General features: G+C 50.9%; 1 protein-coding gene and 1 long non-coding RNA gene across 4 annotated transcripts in view; one reads left to right on the forward strand and one right to left on the reverse strand.

Annotated features, from left to right (window-relative positions):
* SIN3A (SIN3 transcription regulator family member A) overlaps positions 1-20,432 on the forward strand; it is a 61,237-nt gene extending 40,805 nt beyond the window's left edge. For all 3 annotated transcript variants that reach the window (XM_040970276.1, XM_040970278.1, XM_040970277.1), the window contains exons 14-21: positions 325-508; positions 992-1,565; positions 5,254-5,423; positions 9,345-9,518; positions 14,479-14,571; positions 15,417-15,511; positions 17,636-17,843; positions 19,192-20,432. In XM_040970276.1, the coding sequence (XP_040826210.1) occupies positions 325-508; positions 992-1,565; positions 5,254-5,423; positions 9,345-9,518; positions 14,479-14,571; positions 15,417-15,511; positions 17,636-17,843; positions 19,192-19,422 (1,729 nt within the window). In that variant the 3' untranslated portion in view covers positions 19,423-20,432. The remainder of the gene's footprint in view (positions 1-324; positions 509-991; positions 1,566-5,253; positions 5,424-9,344; positions 9,519-14,478; positions 14,572-15,416; positions 15,512-17,635; positions 17,844-19,191) is intronic.
* LOC121149497 lies at positions 20,173-21,973 on the reverse strand. Its single transcript, XR_005882668.1, has 2 exons — positions 21,723-21,973; positions 20,173-20,283 (listed from the first exon to the last, which is right to left on the reverse strand). It is a non-coding gene; the product is annotated as an uncharacterized LOC121149497 (long non-coding RNA).
* Positions 21,974-22,061: the final 88 nt, after the last annotated feature.

Consider the following 22,061-nt stretch of genomic DNA (forward strand, 5'->3'; position numbering starts at 1 on the left):
GCAATGTGGCACTTGTCTCAGCCATCCCAGGCAGTGAGCCCTTTCTTCAAGGCATGTCCTCACACCCTGGGGTGTTTTGTTTGAAAAGTAACCAGTGTTAATGTGAGATTTCTGACTGAGGGACTGATGGCTGTTTCCGTAAATCATGAAGGAGTAATTCTCCATGTGACAGGGTGTAAGGCTAGTCTGATAGTATTTGTCCCAAAGTGCAACTCAGTGCAGACTTAGTCCAGCTTTGTCATCTGAAGCGCGCCTGGTATATTTCTCACTTCTGAGACTGAATTCCCACTTGTGGCCGTCTGTACCTGCCTCCCTACCCCGCAGGCTGAAGATGAAAGAGGAAGAGTGGCGAGAAGCTCAAAGAGGCTTTAACAAGGTATGGCGTGAGCAGAACGAGAAGTACTACCTGAAGTCTCTGGACCACCAGGGAATCAACTTTAAGCAGAATGACACAAAGGTGCTGAGGTCCAAGAGCTTGCTTAACGAGATTGAGAGTATCTACGACGAGGTGAGCGAGGCTGCCGTCTGTGTGAGAGCACCCGTCTGCATGCATGGCACAGTTTGGATGTCTAGAAAACCAGGCTGCCAAGCCCTCTCGGTTGGTGCTTGGATCCACCGTGTTTACACTGAGCCTTGGCTATGCGATTTGTGTCTTCATGTCCATCCTGCTGTGTTTCCCTCAAGTACACCTAGCCATCCGTGTCCTGCAGGGGATGCCTCACTTTCCTGTGGACCCTCAGTGTATCACTGACCCCCAGGCTCTTGGTGATTCTTGTTGGTTATGGGACTAGAAACAGACCTGGAGCTGAGATGCTGATGGAACTCCACTTCTGAGAGAGGAATGCAGGCAGGCCTGTGGTGCCTGCTCGATTGCTACAGTTGGCTTGTCTTGAATGGCGGCTGTTGGTAAAATGGCATACACTGCTTGTGTAGTCCTAAAGCTAAGTTGTTGACATAGATGCCTCACGGGATTGTTTCTCTCTCCCAACAGCGGCAAGAGCAGGCTACGGAAGAGAACGCCAGCGCGCCTGTTGGCCCACACCTCTCCCTTGCCTACGAGGACAAGCAGATACTGGAAGATGCCGCTGCTCTCATCATCCACCATGTGAAGAGGCAAACGGGCATCCAGAAGGAGGACAAGTATAAAATCAAGCAAATCATGCACCATTTTATTCCCGATCTGCTCTTTGCTCAGAGAGGTGATTTGTCAGATGTGGAGGAAGAGGAAGAGGAAGAAATGGATGTGGATGAAGCGACTGGGGCAGCCAGGAAGCATAATGGTGTTGGCGGCAGTCCTCCCAAGTCCAAGTTGCTATTCAGTAACACAGCAGCCCAGAAGCTGAGAGGGATGGATGACGTGTACAACCTCTTCTACGTCAACAACAACTGGTACATCTTCATGCGACTGCACCAGATTCTCTGCCTGAGGCTGCTGCGGATTTGCTCCCAAGCTGAACGGCAGATTGAAGAGGAAACCCGAGAGAGAGAATGGGAACGGGAGGTGCTGGGCATCAAGCGAGAAAAGAGTGACAGCCCTGCCATCCAGCTTCGTCTCAAAGAGCCCAGTGAGTTGCTCACACTGTTGCTAGAGGATGTGGTGGGTGGGGCCTCAGGGCTGCTTGCCCTGCTTGTATATTGATTTATTGAAAGACAGAGTGATTAACAATGAAGGATGTAGGGACTCCTTGCATTCACTGTTTCACTGCCCATGTGGCTGCAACGGCAGGGCCTGGGCCTGGTTAAAGCTAGGACCCAAGAACTCATTCAGCTCTTAAGTTGGTAGAAGGAGCCCAAGCACTTGGATCATCTTCTGTCACCGGCTAGGAGCATTAGCAGGGAGCTGGATTGGGAGCACAACAACGGGGACCAAAACTAACACTCAGGGAATCCTGTGTAGCAGATGGAGGCTAAACATGCTGTACCACAGCACTGCCCTGAGGCCTGTTTCTGTTCACGCACAGATCATAGTTTCCAGTCTTGGATTTGAATTATGATTCACATCTACAGATTCCTATGAGTGACCTCACCCAAACTTTGAACTTATTTCACAAGGTTGCTGAGAGAATTCACACACATAGGCCACATACACTGTGCAGTTTGGGGACCATAAACAGGAGATGGAGGGTGGATGCTGTGGGCCAGGAAGGGACCTGGTCCCCATGAGCCGCCCACGTGATGGCACTCTGGAGACTACAGTGTGTTTCACAGCACAGAAACACAGTTTACTCACATAGGCTTGATGGGTTTTTTTTTAATTGGAAAGGCAGATGTACGGAGAGGAAGGTTTTCTGTTGGATGGTTCATTCCCAATTTGCCGCAACGGCTGGAGCTGAGCCAATCTGAAAACCGGAGCTTCTTCCGGATCTCTCGCATGGGTGCAGGGTCCCAGGGCTTTGGGCTGTCCTCGACTGCTTTCCCAGGCCACAAGCAAGGAGCTGGATGGGAAGTGGAGCTGCCGGGATTAGAATGGGTGCGCATAATGGGATCCTGGCGGGTTCAAGCCGAGGACTTTAACCATTATGCTATCGTGCCTGGACCCTTAATGGGGCTTCTTAATAATGAGAGTTTGTTGGCTCAGTGCTGTTAAGTAGCAATGGTTTCTGGAAAGGAGATTTGGATTTGAGATGGTGTGAGACACAACAGGAAAGGCAGGGCAGATAGAGATCTCAGCAGTAGGAAGCCACGGGATGGGCGGGGAGACCGACTTGAGTGTGCCGCCTGCTGCCACATTACAGCCAGCTGATAAATCAAACAGGGGGCTAGGAGCCAGAAGCTTTCTCCAGAAACCCTTCCATCTGGGCAATTGAGCAAATAACCAATTTGAGGAGTTCTTTGTGTTTGTTTTTTAAGAAAAAGTGAGTTCCCACCACAGCTTTGTGCCCCAAATGCCTGCTGGGGCTAGCACCAGGCCAGACCAAAACCAAGAGCCAGTTACTCGGAGTCAGCACTGTCACTTCCTATCTGCATTAGAAGCTCAAATCTGGAGCCAAGCTGGAAGTCAAACCCAGGCACTCAGCTATGGGTAGCATCCAACCTACTAAACCAGCTTGAGGATGCATGCCATCCCTTCTCTCCCTCTCTCCTTCCCTCCTTCCCTCCCTAGCTATATCTATCTATATTGGAAATACAATCTTCCATCCACTGGTTCACTCCCCAGATGGACAGAGAGGTCGTGGCTGAGCTGATCCAGAGCCAGTAGTTTCTTTCAGCTCTCCCATGAAGGTACAAGGGCCTAAGGACTTGACCCATCCTCCACTGCCTTCCCAGGCCATGGACAGAGCTGGATTGAAATAGGCCAGCCAGGATACCAACTGGTGCCCATGTCAGTTAACAGTACTGCAAGTGGAGGATTAATGTGCTGTGTCACTGTGCAGGCCTCCTCTAATCCCCCACCTTTTTTTTAAACATTGCTGATTAAGAAGCCATGCATGGCCGTAGTTCCCTGTTGAATAGCTAACGACACTGGCAGTTAGTTCTAAAAGCCTATCTAGAGTGTCCTGCCTGGAGAGACAGAAATTTTGGACCCAAGTGTGGTAACTCCATCTTAGGTAGCCTGCTTCTGGCTTCATGTGACATGAGGCTTCCACAGTTTGGCCTAGAGTGTTGGTGACAGCCCTGGGGCAGATAGCGTGTACTTTGGACAGCTTGGGCTGACCTCGAGGCATGTTGTCCAGGAACACCTGGTGTGTGGGGGCTGTGCTCTAGCCTGTGCTGTGGGCTCAAACCAGATGACAAGTGCAGCTTGAGCCCTGGCTGCCTCCGTGCTGGCAGGGCCTGTCCTGTTGTGCTGTCCTCCATGGCCCTGTGACCCTGCAGGTATTGGTCCGCCCATGCACTAACAGGTGTCCAGTTCACCCTGATGAATTCTGTCTATACTTTGAATCAGCCTTATATATTGAGTGTGCCAAGTACATAGGGAAGTACAGATCCTGACTCTATAGCTCACTGAATGTTTACACAGTAGACACATTTTTGAGAGATCGTTGTGGTCCAGCAAGTCCCAGCTGCTCTAGGCTTCTGCTCCAGTTTCCTGCTGGTACATCCTGGGAGGCAGCAGGTGAGAGCTCGAGCACATGGGACCCTCCTAGCCACCTAGGAGACCCAGGTGGAGTTAGTTCATGGTTCCTGGCTTTGGCCTGGCCAAAACCTGGCTTTGTGGTCATTTAGGGAGTGAAACAATAGTGGATTCAAGATATGTCTCTCTTCTTTTGCCTGTCACATAAATACATCTTTTTTAAAAATTAAGAAACCACAAAACCTCTTCACTTCCTGCACTGGAGATTCGATCTGCCTCATTGTGAACCTGCCATAAGTGAGTTTGATTCTGATAAACTGAAAGCAGGACTCTTGCTGGGCATTGTGCCCTTGGCAGGCTGCTCATTGTCTCCTGCACCATGGAGGAGCTCCAGGAGCCATTGTTGGAGTGAGTGATGAGCAGCTAAGTGAAGGTTTTCTAATGCCATTGTGAAGTACAGTGTTGTGAATCCGTTTTAAACAAAGGGACTTTGACAAATGTAGATTATTTCATTATTCATAGAGGAATTAATTTATGCTGCTATTTTTCTATCCCCAGAGATTTCCTGGTGCTCTGGCACAGCTGTGTCTGCCTTTATTCACCTGCACCTGGCTGTCATCAGCCAGCTTTGTGAGTGGCCCGTGTTCGGGTACTCTGTGTGGCAGGGAAAGTGAAGGAGACGGGATTCGGACAGACCACTTCCTGAGACATTTTGCTCTGCTGTCAATGTGGAGCTCTCTGGTGTGGTCAGTCGGGACGTTGGCGGCCCTGGTCAAGTCCAGAGTCACAGGGCTGGGGTAGTGGCTCAACAGGCTAATCATCCAGCTGCTCCACTTCCAGTTCAGCTCCCCGCTTTTGGCCTGGGAAAGCAGTGGAGGATGGCCCAGGTCCTTGTGTGCTGAATTCGTATGGGAAACCTGGAAGAAACTCCTGACTCCTGGCTTAGGATCGGCTCAGGCTTTGCTGTTGCATCCATGGTGGGAGTAAACCAGAAGATGGAAGATCTTTCTCCATCTCCTGTGTAAATCTGCTCTTCCAATAAAATCAGAAAAGGAAAACCAGGCTTGCATTGCCTTCTTTACAAAGAAGGAGAAGTTGTGGAGTCACTCTTGCATGAGTAGCGGAGTGGCGACCTTGTTGCTTGCTGCCACCTGTCAGCTGCTGCTGTGGGATTAACTTGTGCGGTGTGCGCAGCCCTGTTCAGCACATCAGGCTTCATCTGGTTACTCTCTCTGCAGTGGATGTTGATGTAGAGGATTATTATCCGGCATTCCTGGACATGGTGCGGAGCCTGCTGGATGGCAACATAGACGCGTCACAGTATGAAGACTCGCTGCGAGAGATGTTCACCATCCACGCCTACATCGCCTTCACCATGGACAAGCTGATCCAGAGCATTGTCCGGCAGGTGAGCACGGTCAGGGTTGAGCGAGGAGCAGAGAAGCTTCTGCTGGTAAAGGGAGAGGCACACTGATCTCTAACAGTGCCAGTTGTCCACAGTGCTCTGCCAGCCTTGGTTGGTAGAGTTAGGTTTGTGCTGTATTCCTGTGGTCTCCTGGGGTTGTTCAGTAGGTCCTCCTACAGAGCAGTGAGTGCTATCTGACTAGTAAGGGCTGGGGACCAAATCAGTTTTCTGCTCCTTGGCCTTGGGCTCGGGAGGATTGAGAGTGTGTTGTCAATCTGCTACTAGCGAGGGACTTTAAGGAAAGGCGAGTTCTAGTCCAAGTGCCTGCGCCACCCCTGTGGGTGAAAAACGCATGCTGTGCCAGGAGGCGTTCAGGGGGGTGTCTGCTTGCACCCCCTCAATGTCCGCTCTCACCAGTGGATCTTGCCATCCTGAAGAAGGTCTGAGGGTCTGCAGGGGAGTGGTGGTCATCGTCAGGTGGACATGGTTAGCCAGCATTTGACTTCGGGAGAGATTAATCCTTATCTGGCCACTGTGAAAGCAGGTCAGTAAAACCTACTTGATAAGGCTGAGGGTGGCTTTTGAAATGACAGAATTAGGCCATTGTTATATAATTTTGAATTTGTAATACTCTCAGTCTATTCTTTATGGAAGCAGGTTTTATCCAGAAAACCCCGTGTCAGCATGTTATAGAACCTGTGTTCAGGGTTCTGTACTCACTTGGAGGCCTCTCCTTGCTTGCTGTTGCCCCCCAGAGTTTGTCACTGAAGTTGCAGGTCAATCCGTACATTGGCCCTGTCTTCTCAAGGCAGGTGACAGAGGGATTTGTTCTCCAAGGCAGGGCTTGGGGCTAGGGGTCAGCAGGGTGAAGCCCTCCTAGCTGCAACACCGGTGTCCCCTACTGAAGGGCCATCTTGAATCTCAGCGTCTTTGCCTTAGATCTGCCTCCCTGCTCATGAGCTTAGGGAGGCAGCAGGGCATCCAAGCTGGGATCCCGTCAACAAGGCAGGAGACCCAGGCGCAAAGAATGATGATAGACATTCCTGTGGGCAGCTGAGCACCGAAGCTGAGTGTGTGGCCCTTCTGTGTGAGAACTGATGGAGAAAGGGTCTCTGTCTCCTGCCATCCTTCACTTTCACGTGTCTGTGAGACTTGCACATATCATGTCACTGCAGTTAGCTCCATGCTGGTGTGGGGTTGGAGTGCTACCTTTTCCAAGGACCTGTGGGGGACCCTGATAGCCGAGAAAGAGTGGAGCCTCAGCAGGTGGACATGGTGGACATGGGCCTTGGATGTGGTTTTCCACATTGTATTCTTTTCTCTCACTTGAGTCATAGGCTTTTGCCTGTTAGCGAGTCGTCATAAGATGGGTGAGAATCCGTTGTCCGGGATAATGTGTCTGGAAGCACTGCTCTTTCTACTCAGCCTTCTAACTGTCCCTCATGCCCAGATTCCTATAAATACATGCACCTGTCATTTCGAGCTTTACTTATAAAAGTAGGTAGTTATCCTATAAATAATGATGCCTTGGTTGAGAATTCTAATTTTTTTAGTACATTTTTAAAAAGTTGGAGAGACAAGGCCCAGCACAGTGGCCTAGTGGCTAAAGTCCTCGCCTTGAATGCACTGGGATCCCATATCGTTACTGGTTCTAATCTCGGCAGCCCCACTTCCCATCCAGCTCCCTGCTTGTGGCCTGGGAAAGTAGTTGAGGACAGCCCAAGTCCTTAGGATCCTGCACCCACGCGAAAGACCTGGAAAAAGTTCCTGGCTCCTACCTTCGGATTGGCTCAGCTCTGGCCACTTGGTGGAGTGAACATTGGATGGAAGATCTTCCTCCGTCTCTCCTCCTCTCTGTATAAATCTTTTAAAAAGGTGGAAAGACAGAGATCCTCCATCTGCTGGTGCCCCCTTCCATCTCAGATGCTTGAAAGGCAAGTGCTAAGTCGGGCCAAAGCCAGGAGTCGGTGTCATGCAAGTCTCCCATGTGAATGCAGGGGCCCAAATACATGGACCATTGCTGCTGTTTTTTCTCAAGCCATTGGAGGGGAGCTGCAGCAGTGGAGCAGTGGAGATTTCAGTCAAAGGTCATGTGGGGCACTTGTACTACACTTATACCACAGGTGGCCCCATTAGCCACTAAACCATACCAGGCCTCATAGGAAAAATGCAAATTTTATATTGAAATCAACTTTTGTTGCCTTTTCTGTTTTTCACATTCTGTGGCATTATTTGAGGGGTGCAGCTTGATTTGGGAGTCTTCCATTTGAAATAGAAATAGCATGTGATGTTGCGAAACAAAGGGTCGGCTTTCCAGGTGAGTGTTTGGTACGCTTATCACAAGAAGGTGCAAGACTGGGAAGCGGGAGTAGTTAGCATAACAGAGAGTGCCGCACTTTGTATTGGACATGGAAATGTAGGTGATGTCTCAGGGCAGGTGTTGGCCTGTGAGTTCGGGGAGCTGTGCTGTTGCCCCAGTCTGTTGTCACTGCCAAGCACCAGAACGTCTCGTGGGCCTTGGTTTTGTGCGAACCTGGAAATTGCCATTGCTGTGGGACTTAGCTTGGGTGACAGCAGGCTGCCTCCCAACCACAGCTTCCCAGGCAGCTTTCTCACCCACCATGCGGCATCTTTCCCTTGTGTGCCTGGGGGTTCCAGTGAGGACATGCATGGAAGCAAATTGTACATGATAACAAGGAACCTTAGAAATTTGAGGCTTTTTTAAAGATTTATTTTTATTATTTTTTTATTGGAAAGGCGGATATACAGAGAGGAGAGACAGAGAGGAAGAGCTTCCGTCCGATGATTCACTCCCCAAGTGAGCGCAACGGCCGATACTATGCCGATCCGAAGCCAGGAGCCTCTTCTGGGTCTCCCACACAGGTGCAGGGTCCCAAAGCTTTGGGCCATCCTCGACTGCTTTCCCGGGCCACAGGCAGGGAGCTGGAAGGGAAGCGGGCCTGCCGGGATAGAACTTGCGCCCATATGGGATCCCAGGCATGCAAGGCGAGGATCTTAACCACTGCGCCACCACGCCGGGCCCAAGATTTATTTTTTAATTGGAAAATCAGATATACAGAGAGGAGGAGAGATAGAAAAGATCTTCCATCCACTTATTCACTCCCCAATTGGCCACAATGGCTGGAACTGAGCCAATTTGAAACCAGGAGTCAGGAGCCTCTTCCGGGTCTCCCACGCAGGTGCAGGGTCCCATAGCTTTGGGCCGTCCTCGACTGCTTTCCCAGGCCACAGGCAGGGAGCTGGATGGGAAGCGGGGCTGCCGGGATAGAACCGGCGCCCATATGGGATCCCGGGCGTGCAAGGCGAGGACCTTAAGCACTTCGCCACCGTGCCAGGCCCTATGTATTTATTTTTAAGATTTACTTATTTTTATCACAAAGTCGGATATACAGAGAGGAGGAGAGGAAGATCTTTCATCCAATGATTCACTCCCCAAGTGAGCACAATGACCCGTGCTGTGCCGATCTGGAGCCAGGAGCCAGGAACTTCCTCCGGGTCTCCCACATGGGTGCAGGATCCCAAAGCATTGGGCCGTCCTCAACTGCTTTCCCAGGCCACAAGCAGGGAGCTGGATGGGAAGTGGGGCTGCCGAGATTAGAACCAGCACCCATATGCAATCCCGGGGCATTCAAGGCGAGGACTTTAGCTGCTATGCCATGCTGTCAGACCCAGTCCTTGGCATTTTAAATAAGCAACTTGCTTACCTAAGCTGCCTCTGGTCTTGGCTTTAAATAAAGAGGTAAGTTTTGCTCACAGACTTCTGATGTGCTCCATTGTTCCCCAAGAAAATGGTCCAGTGATTTTGTGAGATGGATTTTCTTTAATTGTCCTTTTGGCACGCATGACCAGAGGACAGGGCGAGGCGTCTTCATGTGCACTGACACCTCTCCTGCTTGCTCGCAGCTGCAGCACATCGTGAGTGATGAGATCTGTGTGCAGGTGACTGACCTCTACCTGGCGGAGAACAGCAATGGGGCCACTGGCGGCCAGCTCAGCACGCAGACGTCGAGGAGCCTGCTGGAGTCCACGTACCAGCGCAAGGCTGAGCAGCTCATGTCGGACGAGAACTGCTTCAAGGTAGGGGTTGCTCCCCTCCATTGGCTGAGATCTCCCAGCTGGCGTGGAGATGTTGGAACGAATCGGGATGCCAGCCTTAGAGTAGGAGACCCTGAATCAAGATTCTTGATGGTGAGACTAATTCACCAGGAGGACAAGTCCCAGCCAGGGTGGTCGGAGCCCTGAGTCCATTCCTGGAACTTCTTCAAGTGCCCCTTTCCTCTTTCAGAAGAAATGCAGGGAACATTGAAAACTGGAAGTAACCACTCCCCTACCTACATGGCTTTCTCATCTGCTAGAAAAAAACATCATTGTGATACATGGCTTTGTAATTTTTTTTTTTTAAGATTTCATTTTATTGCAAAGGCAGGTTTGCAGAGACAAGGAGAGATAAAAATTTTGCATCCACTGGTCCACTCCCCAAGTGGCCACAATAGGGAGAGCTGAGCCAATCCAGAAGCCTCCTCAGGGTCCCCTGTGAAAGCACAGAGTCCCGAGGCTTTCAGGCATCCTCCACTGCTTTCAGACCACAAGCAGGGAGCTGGATGGGAAACAGGGCCACCGGGACATGAACCAGCACCCATATGGGATCCTGGCACGTGCAAGGCAAGGACTGTAGCTGCTAGGCTACTGTGCTGGGCCCTTCGTATTTATTTTGTTGAAGATTTCTATTGGAAAGGCAGATTTACAGAGAGGAAATACAGAAAGATCTTCCATCCGCGGGTTCACTCCCTGAATGGCTACAATGGCCAGAACTGAGCAGATCCGAAATCAGTAGCTTCTTCCGGATCTCCTGCTCAGGTGCAGAGTCCCAAGGCTTTGGGCCTTCCTCCACTGTTTTCCCAGGCCGCAAGCAGGGAGCTGGATGGGAAGTGGAGCTGCCAGGATACCCATTGGTGTCCACATGGGATCCCATCACTTGCATGTTGAGGATTTAGCGGCTGAGCCGTCACACCAGGCCCTAGACCTGGTTATTATGGGCATTTCAAGAGTACACATTTCAGTGTACAGAAGATCTCTAATTTTTATTGGAAAGGCAAATTTACAGAATTGAGATAGAGAAAGCTCTTCCGTTCACTCCCCAAATAACCATTAGAGCTGGAGCCGAGCCAATCTGAAGTCCAGAGCAACTTTTTGTTGTGGTTTTTAATGATGATGTTTTCATAGTTGATCAGGGTTGGAAGGGTCAAGGATCCTGGGAAAGTGGGCGAGACCATTGTTTTTACACATTCTAACTGTATTTTGAGAGGATAATCAGGGAGAGGTTACAATGGGAAAGGCCATGCCAAGCCTCCCAACTGCCTCCATAGCCAATATCATCTCAGGTCCCTGTTGTAGAGGATTATGCTGAAGTGGCCTTGATAGTTCTGACATGGTGTTGATATCATCGCTCCAAGGATGAGGACATTCTTTTCAAGGTCAGTTGGCTGACATAGTCCACTTCAGTCTCCATTCCCCCAGAGGTTTGATGTCAAGCTTCGCTGGTGTAGCTGATGACTTTGTTCTGTCCTCCTTCCTCTGCAAATCAATGGGTGCTGCAGCCCAGCCCTGCCCAACACAGGTTCGGCTCTCACATATACCAGGGGCAGCTGCAGCCCATTCAGAGCGACCTCTAATAACCCCCACTGGACTAGCTCCAACTCTGGTTCCTATGCCTGCCAACATGTGCAGTGGACTGATCCAGTCTGTCCCACATCCCATTCAGATCTCGTATACATCATGGGGCATTGGAACATAACTCAAACTAACCAACTCCACGCTCCAGCCCATACTCATGGCAGTGTGTACCTCCGTTGTCCAGGAAGGCCCGCCCTCAGTCGTGGTTCTCATGCTCACGGGTGAGAGTTGCAGCCTATCGGAGATGTGCCCAAAGCCTCCCCGCAGGATCTGCTCCCTACCTCGGATCTTGTACTCTCCAGGTGGTTCTGCAATCTAGCCCCACAGGACTTGCACCCAGGCCCAGCACGTGCCAGCTGGTGTTATGGCAGAGCCCAACCCACCTGCCCTATTCTGGCTCATGCCTGTACCAGTGGATACTGTCGGTTAATCTGTCTTGGCTCTCCCCCTAACCTAGTACACATGTAGGCCAACAAGTGTTGTAACCCTGCCTAGCTTGGTCTGTCCCCAGTCCCAGCTCTCTCATGCTCACCAGCAAGAACAGTGGTCCCAGTACTCTACTGGGGTCATCTCTTCCAACTGCCTCTCCTGGTCTCATGTGTGCTGGTAGGTACTGTGACCCAGTCTGGCCTGGACCTGTCTGCTCCTGTTCCAGCTCACGCTGAGTGGTGCTGTGGCCAGACTCTAGCCTGTCCCACACCCCATCCTGGTTCTCAGATTTGCCAATGGGTGTTACAAACTGGTGTAGCCTGGCCCACCCCCAGACCTGAGCCACAGGTATGCTGGCAGGTACTAATAACCTGGTCCAGTCTGACTGCTCCCAGCCTTAGCTCCTATGAGAAGCTTCTTCGGAGGGCCATCAACCTCTGCTTTCCCAGGCCATAAACAGGGAGCTAGATGGGCAGTGCAGCAGCTGAGACACAAACCAGTGCCTATAAGGGATCCCAATGCTTAGAGGTGGAGGATTAGCCGGTTGAGCCATAATACCAGCCCCACTGACTCTTTTGTCTCTTACTGTGCCTTTCAAATAAATGTTTAAATATAGCATTTTTGAGCGCAAGTATATTACTTGGAGATTATATTAAATTTCTTCTGAAACTTTCTTTGCACAGTTAGCACCTCTAGGTCTTCACATTTATTTACTTTGAGATAGAAAAATAGTTACCAGGCCCAGCGCAACAGCATAGTGGTTAAAGTCCTCGCCTTGAACGTGCTGGGATCCCAATTAGATGCTGGTTCTAATCCCGGCTGCCCCGTTTCCCATCCAGCTCCCTGCCTGTGGCCTGGGAAAGCAGTTGAGGATGGCCCAAAGCCTTGAGACCCTGCACCCGCATGGGAGACTGGAGGAAGTTCCTGGCTCCTGGCTTCGGATCGGCGCAGCAGCAGCCATTGCGGTCACTTGGGGAGTGAGTCATTGAACAGAAGATCTTCCTCTCTGTCTCTCCTCCTCTCTGTATATCTGCCTTTCTGAGAAAGAGAAAGCTCCCATTCTCTAGCTCACTCCCAAGCTATCTAGAATGACAAAGGCCAAAGCCTGAAACCAGGGATTGAGTCAAGGACTCCCGTATAAGCACAGAAATCCTGGGGGTGTTTGTTTGTTTGTTTAAGTTTTATTTATTTTTATTGAAAAGTGAGAGGAGAGACAGAGAAAGATCTTCCATCTGCCAATTCACTCCTCAAGTGGCCATAATGGCCGGAGTTGAACGGTTCCGAAGCCAAGAGCCTGGAGCCCTTTCCAGGTCTCCCATGCAGGTGCGGGTTTCCAAGGCTTTGGCCCATCCTCTGCTGCTTTCCCAGGCCACAAGCAGGGAGCTGGATGGGAAACAGGGCTGCCAAGACACAAACTGGTGCCTATGTGGGATTCTGGCACTACTGCCCCCAGGGTCTGGCTGGTATGACTGCACTGGTAGGAGGCTGGAGCTGCAGGCTTCTCACACCCAGGCCCTTGGACCTGGACTCAAGATGGAATGTGGAGATTGTTGATAACTTCTCGTCATTAGATGGCAGATTGCAGCAAAACAAGGTGGGAAGCAATCAGAGCCTCCATCTTCTGCCCGCTCTAGGCACTGGCCAGGGCAGCCTGCTGTGAATGCTGTATGGCACACATCACATAGTTCTTAAGAAGTACTTTCTCCACCCCTCCCCCTCCACCACCTATTTTGGACATAACTCGGTGTGTTCTGAAGTTCATGAACAGGAACCACACCTGGCCTTGAGTCCTATGTGCTTACTGACCAGGGCCGCTGTCTTGAGCAAGCAGGATGCTCTGCTTGCTTCGCCTTAAGTGAAGTACAAGGGCTTAAGTGACTGAGCCTTGTTCCCTTCTACTCTGATCTCCCCAGGGTTCTGGAGGGCAGACCAGTGTGCCCTTGTCGCTGCTGACAGGTGTTGAATACAGAACACAGTTTGTATCTGCAGGTGTCCGTGTGCTGTGTTTTAAATATAAATTGTTTAACTTCCTGATTGATGTACTCCCTTGAAAGGCAGTGGTTCATTTCCAAACGCTTACTGACAGCCACTGATGGGCCCGGCTGAAGCCAGGAGCCTGGAGCTCACTTCAGGTCTGCTGCATTGTGTGGCAGGCAGCCACCCACTTGAACCACCAACTGCCATCTTCCAGAGAGTGCATTAGCAGGAGACTGAAATTGGTAATAAAGCCCAGAATGAATCTTAGACCCTCTGACAAGGTAGGCAGACATCCAGGAAAGGGTCCTGCTGCTGTACCAAATGTCCACCTCTCAAATATGAATATTTTTAAAATAAACAGCATTTTAATTCCATTTTTAAAAGATGTATTTATTTGAAAGGGAGAGAGATCTCCCATGTGCTGGTTTTTTTTCCGAATGGCCTCAGTGGCCTGGGTTGGGCCAAGCAGGTCTCCCACACGGATGCAAGGCTTAAGGACTTGGGCCGTCTTGAGCCACTTTCCCAGGGTAATAGCTGGGAGGGGGCTAGGAAACAGAACAGCAGGGAATCCAGCTGGCTCGCATATGGTATGTAGGCAACATAGGCTGTAGTTTTAACTTCCTGTGCCACAACATAAGCCCCAGGGCCCAGAATTTCAAGAAGTTTAAATGTAGTTGATACATGAACATAGCACACTCTTTCATACGTTCATGTGTGTCTTTAGAATTCCCATTGCAGTGTGAGCGCAGTCTGCAGTCTCCTGTTTGTCTTCCACTTAATTCTGATGTGATAATTTCCTTTGCTGCTGCTTTGTGGAGCAAGGGTCAGAGAACACTGTGGGCTAGATTTGTCTTTGTAGTAGGTCATAGATGTGAGACTGATGGAAAGGTTCTGGACAATTTACCCTTTGGGCTACATCGCCTGGTTTCTTTCTAACAAAATACTTTCTCCTTTGCAGCTCATGTTCATTCAGAGCCAAGGCCAGGTACAGCTGACCATTGAGCTTCTGGACACTGAAGAGGAGAACTCCGATGACCCTGTGGAGGCAGAGGTATGGGCAGGAGGAGGGCGGAGCATGGCATGGGCCAAGAGACCCCATCAGCCAGGAGACACCAACCCGTCAGGCTCGGATGCTGAGAGCTTAGCCCATTCCTGACTCTACTAACTAGGCCTTGCTGTTGGGGGTTGCTAACAGCCTTGCCACACTCTGCAGAAGTCTCAGGGTGGTCAGCTGTTCACTAATTTCCTGAAGTTTAAGAAACACCAAGTGAGTGCTATCTCCCTGGGGTCATCCTGACTGCTTGTGTCCTGAGAATGTTTTAGTAGGCTGGATTGGAGGCAGGGAACTTTCTTTCTGCCCAGGGCCATTTGGATACTTGTGACACCTTTTACAGGCCATACAAAATCATCAACTTGAACATGAACCTATTATAGATTTATTAGATTGCAAGTCTCGCCTATAGTTGCTTTGAGAGGGGCAGAACTTGTATGGCCCATGGGCCGTGCATTCACCACTTCTGAGCTAGACAGGTGCAGGAGCTAGCCAGTGCAGAGCAGAGATGGGTCTGTATAGAAGGCTGTGGCAGGCAGTGTGGATAGGAATGAGGCCATGTGTATGGTGATAGGGTATAAGGTGAGAGAGACCTGTTTTTCAAAAGTGCTAGAAATAAGATTTCATGTACCCTGTAGGGAAACAGAGCCTGTCAGTGAACAAGCCTCTGTCCATTTGTAACTTCTGGTAACCAAAGCATCTTAGAACCATGAGGGTCTTCCTGGCTGCGAGATGAAAGCATTAGCCACACAGAGGAATGAGCCTGCCATTGTGGAGAGGGGTTTTGTGGTCCTAAGAGCCAAACCCAGTGTCTGTGACCTTCCCCTCTCTGTGTTTGTCCCCAGCGCTGGTCAGACTACGTGGAGCGATACATGAACTCTGACACTACCTCTCCAGAGCTTCGTGAGCATCTGGCACAGAAACCTGTGTTTCTGCCCAGGTGAGTGAGCAGATCACTGACTGCACTGTTACAGGTTTAGGATGGAGCAGTGGGAAACTGCATGACTGTGTCTTGGGGCCTACTCATTATCCCCAGTTCAGGATGCTGGTTCAAGGTTTGTATGGCTGTTGGCCCAGGTGCCTGCCTGGAGCAGGTGTCAGCAGCTGGGAAGTGTAAAGAACTATGACATCTGGGTGATTGCATCACCACCCTGGATGGGAGTCCATCGGTCTGCAAGGCTAGGTGATTTCCCCGGGGGGCCTCACGGAACTGGCACTGTCCACCAGAGCAGAAGGAAGCGCAGAACCAGCAGGCCCCAACACATCCTCTCCAGAGAAGATGTCATGGCTATCCCGTGCGTGCCTCGTGCCCAGCTGTGTCACCATGCCAGATTCACAAGTTGAGGGGTTTTATAGAAGTCCTGCTGTTTGTACAACTCAGGTACAGTGAGCCTCTTCCAGGGTGCTGGGATGCTAGGAAATGCCCCACCATCTGCCCTCCTAGCCTGCAGCCACGAGTCAGGCTTGTAAGCAGGCCTCGTGGGGACTGCTGCCATGTCCCCGCTGTATTGTATACTGTACAAGGTTCTCGCACACAAGTGCAGATGGGCAGCTGATCTCTAGAGCATATCCAAGAACTGAACCCAAAATCTGTTGGTGCTGAAGATGTCACTCACATACCTGTGCCCAAATCAGAGTGCCTGGCTGCTGTGGGCATTTGGAGTAGACCATCCCATCAGAGTCACTGTCTTGGCCTTTCAAATGAATAAAATTCATTTAATTTCTTTATTTGAATGGCAGAGAGATCTTTCTTGTACTGGCTTATTCCCCCAGATGGCTACAACAGCTGAGACAGGACCAGACTAAACACCCTGGTTTAGGATGGAGGCGCTGCCAGCAATGACTTCACCTGCCTTACTAGGATGGCTGGGTTGTTGCAGCTTAAGGTGGTGAGCCATTTGCAACTCCAGCACTTACTAGAGTGATTTATTTCTGTGTAAACCAGGCTTGAACTCCCCAAGATGCTTGAGGCACAGTTTTCATTTGTTACACAGCATGTTAAAAAGATGCGAATTAGGGCCAGAGTTGAGTGCAGCAAGCTCCCCCTTGCAGTGCCCACACCCCATCTTGGAGCGCTGCTCTGCTTTCTGTCCTTGCTGCTGGTGTATCTGGGAAAGCAGCAGGGGATGATTTGAGCTGAGTGGCTGAGAATTTATCAAAGCAGTCAGCATTTGAACACAGGCACAAGGTCACAGACAAGCACCAACTTCTAGGGCCAGTGTGCTGTACCCTGGGTGGAGCACGTCACGGTAGGCTCGTGCAGGTCATTTCTGCCCGCACAGACTTCCTAAACACCTTGGACCTGTGTGGGGTTGTGCTGCTGTGTGGTGCAGGTACATGGGGCCACGTGTCATGCTTCTAGTGACAAGGTGTAGGGACGGTGGGACTGTCCGCTGACACAGTGCCGACTTTGACAAGTTGTTTTGTATGTTTAGATGCAAAAACCAATTGAAGGAGGCTTTTGCAAGGGTTTTGTCAGGATGTGTTTCATGCAGCAGTAAAGAGACAAGTGTACAGTGAGATGATAAAATCCTTGAGGTGTTTAGGGAGAAACAATAAACTATGGTATGATCCTATCTTGTCCTATAAATGAACCCCAGTGCTCTACTCCGGTGGGTAATTACATTTGCATATACACAAAGGCCGGGGTGTTTCAAACAAAACTGTTAAGAGGCAAGTATTGTGGCCCAGTAGGTTAAGTCAGTGCTGGTGAATGCCCACATGTTATACAGTACTGTATGTGTGTCTGTTTTCAAGTCAATAAAAATGATCCACAGTTATCCTGGTGAATCCCAATCAATTAGAAATGTTCAAGACCTGTTAGCAGTGGCTATCTATGCTAGTGCAAGCACAATTTTGGGAATTAGGGGTGGAAGATGGTAGATTTCCACCTTTTTTCTATGTCTGCAATTGGAATTTTTCACACTGAAACTGTTGAACTTTTTTATGCAACTGTAACTCAAAGTGTGGTAAGTGCTGGGAGAGCTGGGGAGCGAGCTGTGTTGGGAAGGGTCTGTGGGAAACCAGCACAGCACTCCCCATGCATGCTTGTTCTGCCTTGTAGGAACCTGAGGCGGATCCGGAAGTGTCAGCGTGGCCGTGAGCAGCAGGAAAAGGAAGGGAAGGAAGGAAATAGCAAGAAGCCCATGGAGAACGTGGACAGCCTGGACAAGCTGGAGTGCAGGTTCAAACTGAACTCATATAAGATGGTGTATGTCATCAAGTCAGAGGACTACATGTACCGGAGGACCGCCTTGCTCCGTGCCCACCAGGTGAGAGCCTGCCCGTCCTGCTGCCCAGCCTCCAGTGCCCTTCGCTTGTGACAAACTGAACCCAAGGAGTAGATTGTTGAGTCTCTGGGTCAGTTCATGTGCTAATCACAGGTACTGAGGCTATGGGACTCAAGCAGAGGTGTGTTGTCTCAGGGCCTGTCAGTGCCACAACCTGTGGCCCCGAGAACCCCTGTCCACGCTGCTGGCCCTGGTGGCATTCCTCCCTGAGTGCCACACTCAGAATGGCCTAGTTCAGCCCAGAAGGACCCCTAACCTGGAGGCTGCTCCCAGGATCAGCTCTCAGGTAGCACCCAGTCATCACTTGAGGAGTCACATTCTGTGTTGCTGGGAAACCCTCAATGCAACTGTGTTGGGCCCTCACTGTCCCACCAGACAGCCAAGTACTGCATGGTACCGCACACAACCCGCTGAAGCTGAAGACACTTCTCTAAGAACCAGTGCCTGAGGTCTGAGTCCTGACAAGGAGGCAGTATCGGCAGAGTTGAGGAAGACCTGCCAGTTGGGAGGCAGGAAAGGCCCTGGCACCTGTGAGACACCAGCAGTGGTTGAGTGTGGAGCTGGAGGAGTGGTAGAGGCAGCATCACCTGCTCTCTTGGGCTGTAATTTGGACTTTGTTTGAGCCACATTGACATCACCAGCTACGCTTGCTCAGCCAGCACTCCAACTGCCAGGCCTAGGGTAAACTGAGATAGCTAGGCAGCATGCAGAAAGGGTTAGGGGTGAGTACAAGGCAGTACTAGGCTAGGCAGACAGCATAACCTTTCTTCTGACCTGGTTAAGTTTGAAAGGACTTGAAATAGTACAGGTGCACATGGACTTGCACCATGCACAGGTGCTTGGTGAACTTCTCATGGAGCTGAAAAACTGGATTACCATACTCCTCACATCTGTGGTTCAGATCCTTGGGTCTGGATAACAGCACTTTGTCTGTCTTGTTTCTTGCATATGGGTGCCAGTAACTGCGTTTCTCATACATAGGTTGGAGAGTAGGGAAAGAGAATGGGATGAGGCCCTCTTTTGGGGCCAGTGGTGTTCCTCCCTGGATTAGGCCACGATCTGTGACAGTGGAATCTCATATCAGAATGCCTATTGGAGTCATTCTGTTCTACTTCCCACCCAGCTCCCTGCTGATGCATCTGGGAAGGCAGTGGGAGACACCACAAGTGCCTGTGGCCTTGAGCCTTGGGCCCTGGGCCCCTTGCACCTGTGTGAAGGGCCGACCTGGGGTTCCTGCTCCAGGAGTGTCTGCCACCATCCATTTTGCCTTAGGGAGATGTTCATCTTTTTGGTCTGCCTTCAGTTTTCTTCTTTCCTTTCTGTTTTGCAGTCTCATGAGCGTGTAAGCAAACGACTACATCAGAGGTTCCAGGCCTGGGTAGATAAATGGACCAAGGAACATGTGCCCCGTGAAATGGCAGCAGAAACCAGCAAGTGGCTCATGGGTGAGGGGTTGGAGGGCCTGGTGCCCTGTACCACCACCTGTGACACGGAGACCCTGCACTTTGTGAGCATTAACAAGTACCGAGTCAAGTATGGCCCAGGGTTGAAAGCCCCGTGACCACAGAGCCCAAGCCCAGACTCGAGGAGTGTGGGGGCACACTTCACCCCTGAGGAAGCCGCAGGCTGCCTCTCAGGCTCCTGGGGCCTCTGGTCAAGGCCACCATCCTGGCCAGCCGTTGGGTGCAGCCTGGCACCCCGCAGGCTCGCATGAGGACAAGGATGCCTGACAGCACTGCAGCTGGACCTTTGCCTGAGGCAGCGTGGGTATCGGGAGCCCGACCGCCCAGAGGAAGGGAGGGAGGCCCATGCCTGCAGAGGCTGGCGGCCTGCTCGCACACACCAGCAGAGCGGAGACTCCAGTTTCCTGTGGCCTGGCTGCAGCTGGGGACCAGGAGGCATGTCGGCAGGACACGTTAGGCAGAGGCTCAAGGTTCCTGTGGGTCAGTGCTGGTGACCACTGCTCATCTTCCCTCTACGGAAGGAGGAAAAGACTGGATTTGATTTTACTTTCTGATCCCTCGAGTACACCCAAAGCCACGCGTTAGGCTTTGTCCAAGAGCCACAGTTTGGCTTTGGGGTGGATCGTTTTGTGGGTCTGGTTCCTGGCAAGTTCTGTGTGGCCTCTCACCCCTCCTGGTTCTCCACGGCTCAGCTCCATCATCGTCCTCGGCCCCCGTGGACTGTTCGGTACCTGCTTCTCGACAGCCTGTCCAGTGCCAGCGCCGGCTTCACCTACACACGCACACACCACAAACACACACATACACACACATACACACAGTTTAAACCTGGATTTTCGTTTTTTGTAAATAATGTACATACTGTCAATTTTTTATTAAAAGAAATATGCTTTGATGTGCTAGCATAACTGCTCCAGCTCCTTGTGTACGATAGTCCCGTGTGGCTTCAGATTTAGTACCTATGAACAGATGTACAAGACCTTTATTACACTTTTTACCAAAGGGAATTCATTGTAGTACTTTTGTGTAAAACTTGTCTCCCCCATCCCCAATTTTTTTTCTTTTCTTTTTTTTTCTTTTTGTAAATAAATAAAAGTGTGGTTCTTAAGGAATGAGTTCTCACCCCAAACCCTTGTCCTCTCCAGAGAACTGTGCAGCAGGGAGTTGGAGCTGCAGGCCCTCATCTAGGGGCAGCTGCAGTTTTGCTTCAAATACATAATTGGCCCTAAAGCTTGTCCCCAGTAAAAATGGAAAATTCCCCCATCATCCTAGTCAGCTAGTGGTTGTGGCCACACTGCTTGACTCCCCAAATGCTTACCACTGCCAGGGCTGCAGGATTGAGCCAGGCCAGGGCTGGACCAAACTGAGAGACTCTGAGAAGGCAGGCTGAGGGACTGCCCCCTCTTCCTTACTTGTAAACTGAAAGTTCCTATTACCATCCAAACCACATGTCAAGTTAGGTTTTTGTCATTGCAGGATGTCAGGTGACTAAGCCAAATAGAAGGCCCCCAAACAGCCTGGGCTAGGTTAGGGGAAGGTGATCTCCCAGGTTTGCTTAGCAGTGAACTCTGTCCGCCTCCGATCCCACTGACCTGCCCTAGCAGTGCTGCCAGCAGGAGTTCACCAACCCTAGACACCTGGCTCCAAGCTCCAAACTGGTGTTTGAGATGACAAGAAAGTGACCCTCAGTCCCATTTGGTAATGGGTACTCCGTCTGCACATAATTCAGGTGAGAAATTGTATAAGCTCAGTATTTCCACTAAAACATAAGGGCCAATGCTGTCTGTGTTGTCTCCCTAGCAACCTTCAGACCCGGACTGCAGCAAAGTAGCCAGTGTGGTGGGGGGTGGGGGTCCTAATTTGTTAATGAGTCCTGGAGCCATCCTGGTCTGTAATCTACCCTTGGAGCCCAGCTCCACATCCGCACCACGGTAGCAAGAGCCAGGGAATGAACCAGCACTGCACAGCGACATGGCCCTTACCCATCCTGAGTGGTCCTGTCTCTGTCCTTGGCTCTCCTGTTGATACTGAGGAATTCACCCTGCAGCCCACTGAGACTGAGAAGCCAGCATCAGAAGCAAAAGCCCTGGGCTCCAATCCTGGCTGCTCTGCTGTGGATCCAGCTCCCTGCTGATGCACCAGGGACATGTGCATCCATGAGGGAGACCAGATGAAGCTCCTGGCTTCAGCCCAGCCCAGCCCTGGTCAATGAGTCAGTAGATGGAAGAGCTCTCGTTAACTGCCTTTCAAATAAAATTTTACAGAATAAAAGTACAGCTCGGGGACCCAGTGTTAAAGCCTCGCCAGTAAAGCCATTGTCTGACACTGGCATCCTATGTTTGGGTGCTGGTTCTAGTCCCAGTTGCTCCGTTTCTAATTCAGCCTCCTGCTAATGTACCTGGGAGAGCAGCCTTGGGTGGCTCAAGTGCTTGGGCATCCTGCCCTCAAACGTGGAAGAAACGCCTGGATCGCAGCCAGCTGGGGAGTGAGGCAGAAAATGGGAAGATTACTCTAACTCTGCCTTTCAAGTATTTGGGAAAAAAAAAGTGGGGGCGCCTGGGCAGAAGTCAGCGCAGCCCCCAAGATGCTAGTTCCTAGGGGCCGGGGGACCAGTCGGTGTCCCAAGAAAAACTCCTCCCTCCCCCGGGTCTTTCTGATCCCGGAACCTTTGGTGCCAGACCAGAGGCTGCACCCGGGCAAGCGTTAGGGCTTCCGGGTGGGCGGGGAGGAGCGCAGT

This window comes from Ochotona curzoniae, unplaced genomic scaffold (assembly GCF_017591425.1).
Source record: "Ochotona curzoniae isolate NIBS_2020 unplaced genomic scaffold, NIBS_Ocur_1.0 scaffold_4701, whole genome shotgun sequence".
In the NCBI taxonomy this organism is placed as follows: domain Eukaryota; kingdom Metazoa; phylum Chordata; class Mammalia; order Lagomorpha; family Ochotonidae; genus Ochotona; species Ochotona curzoniae.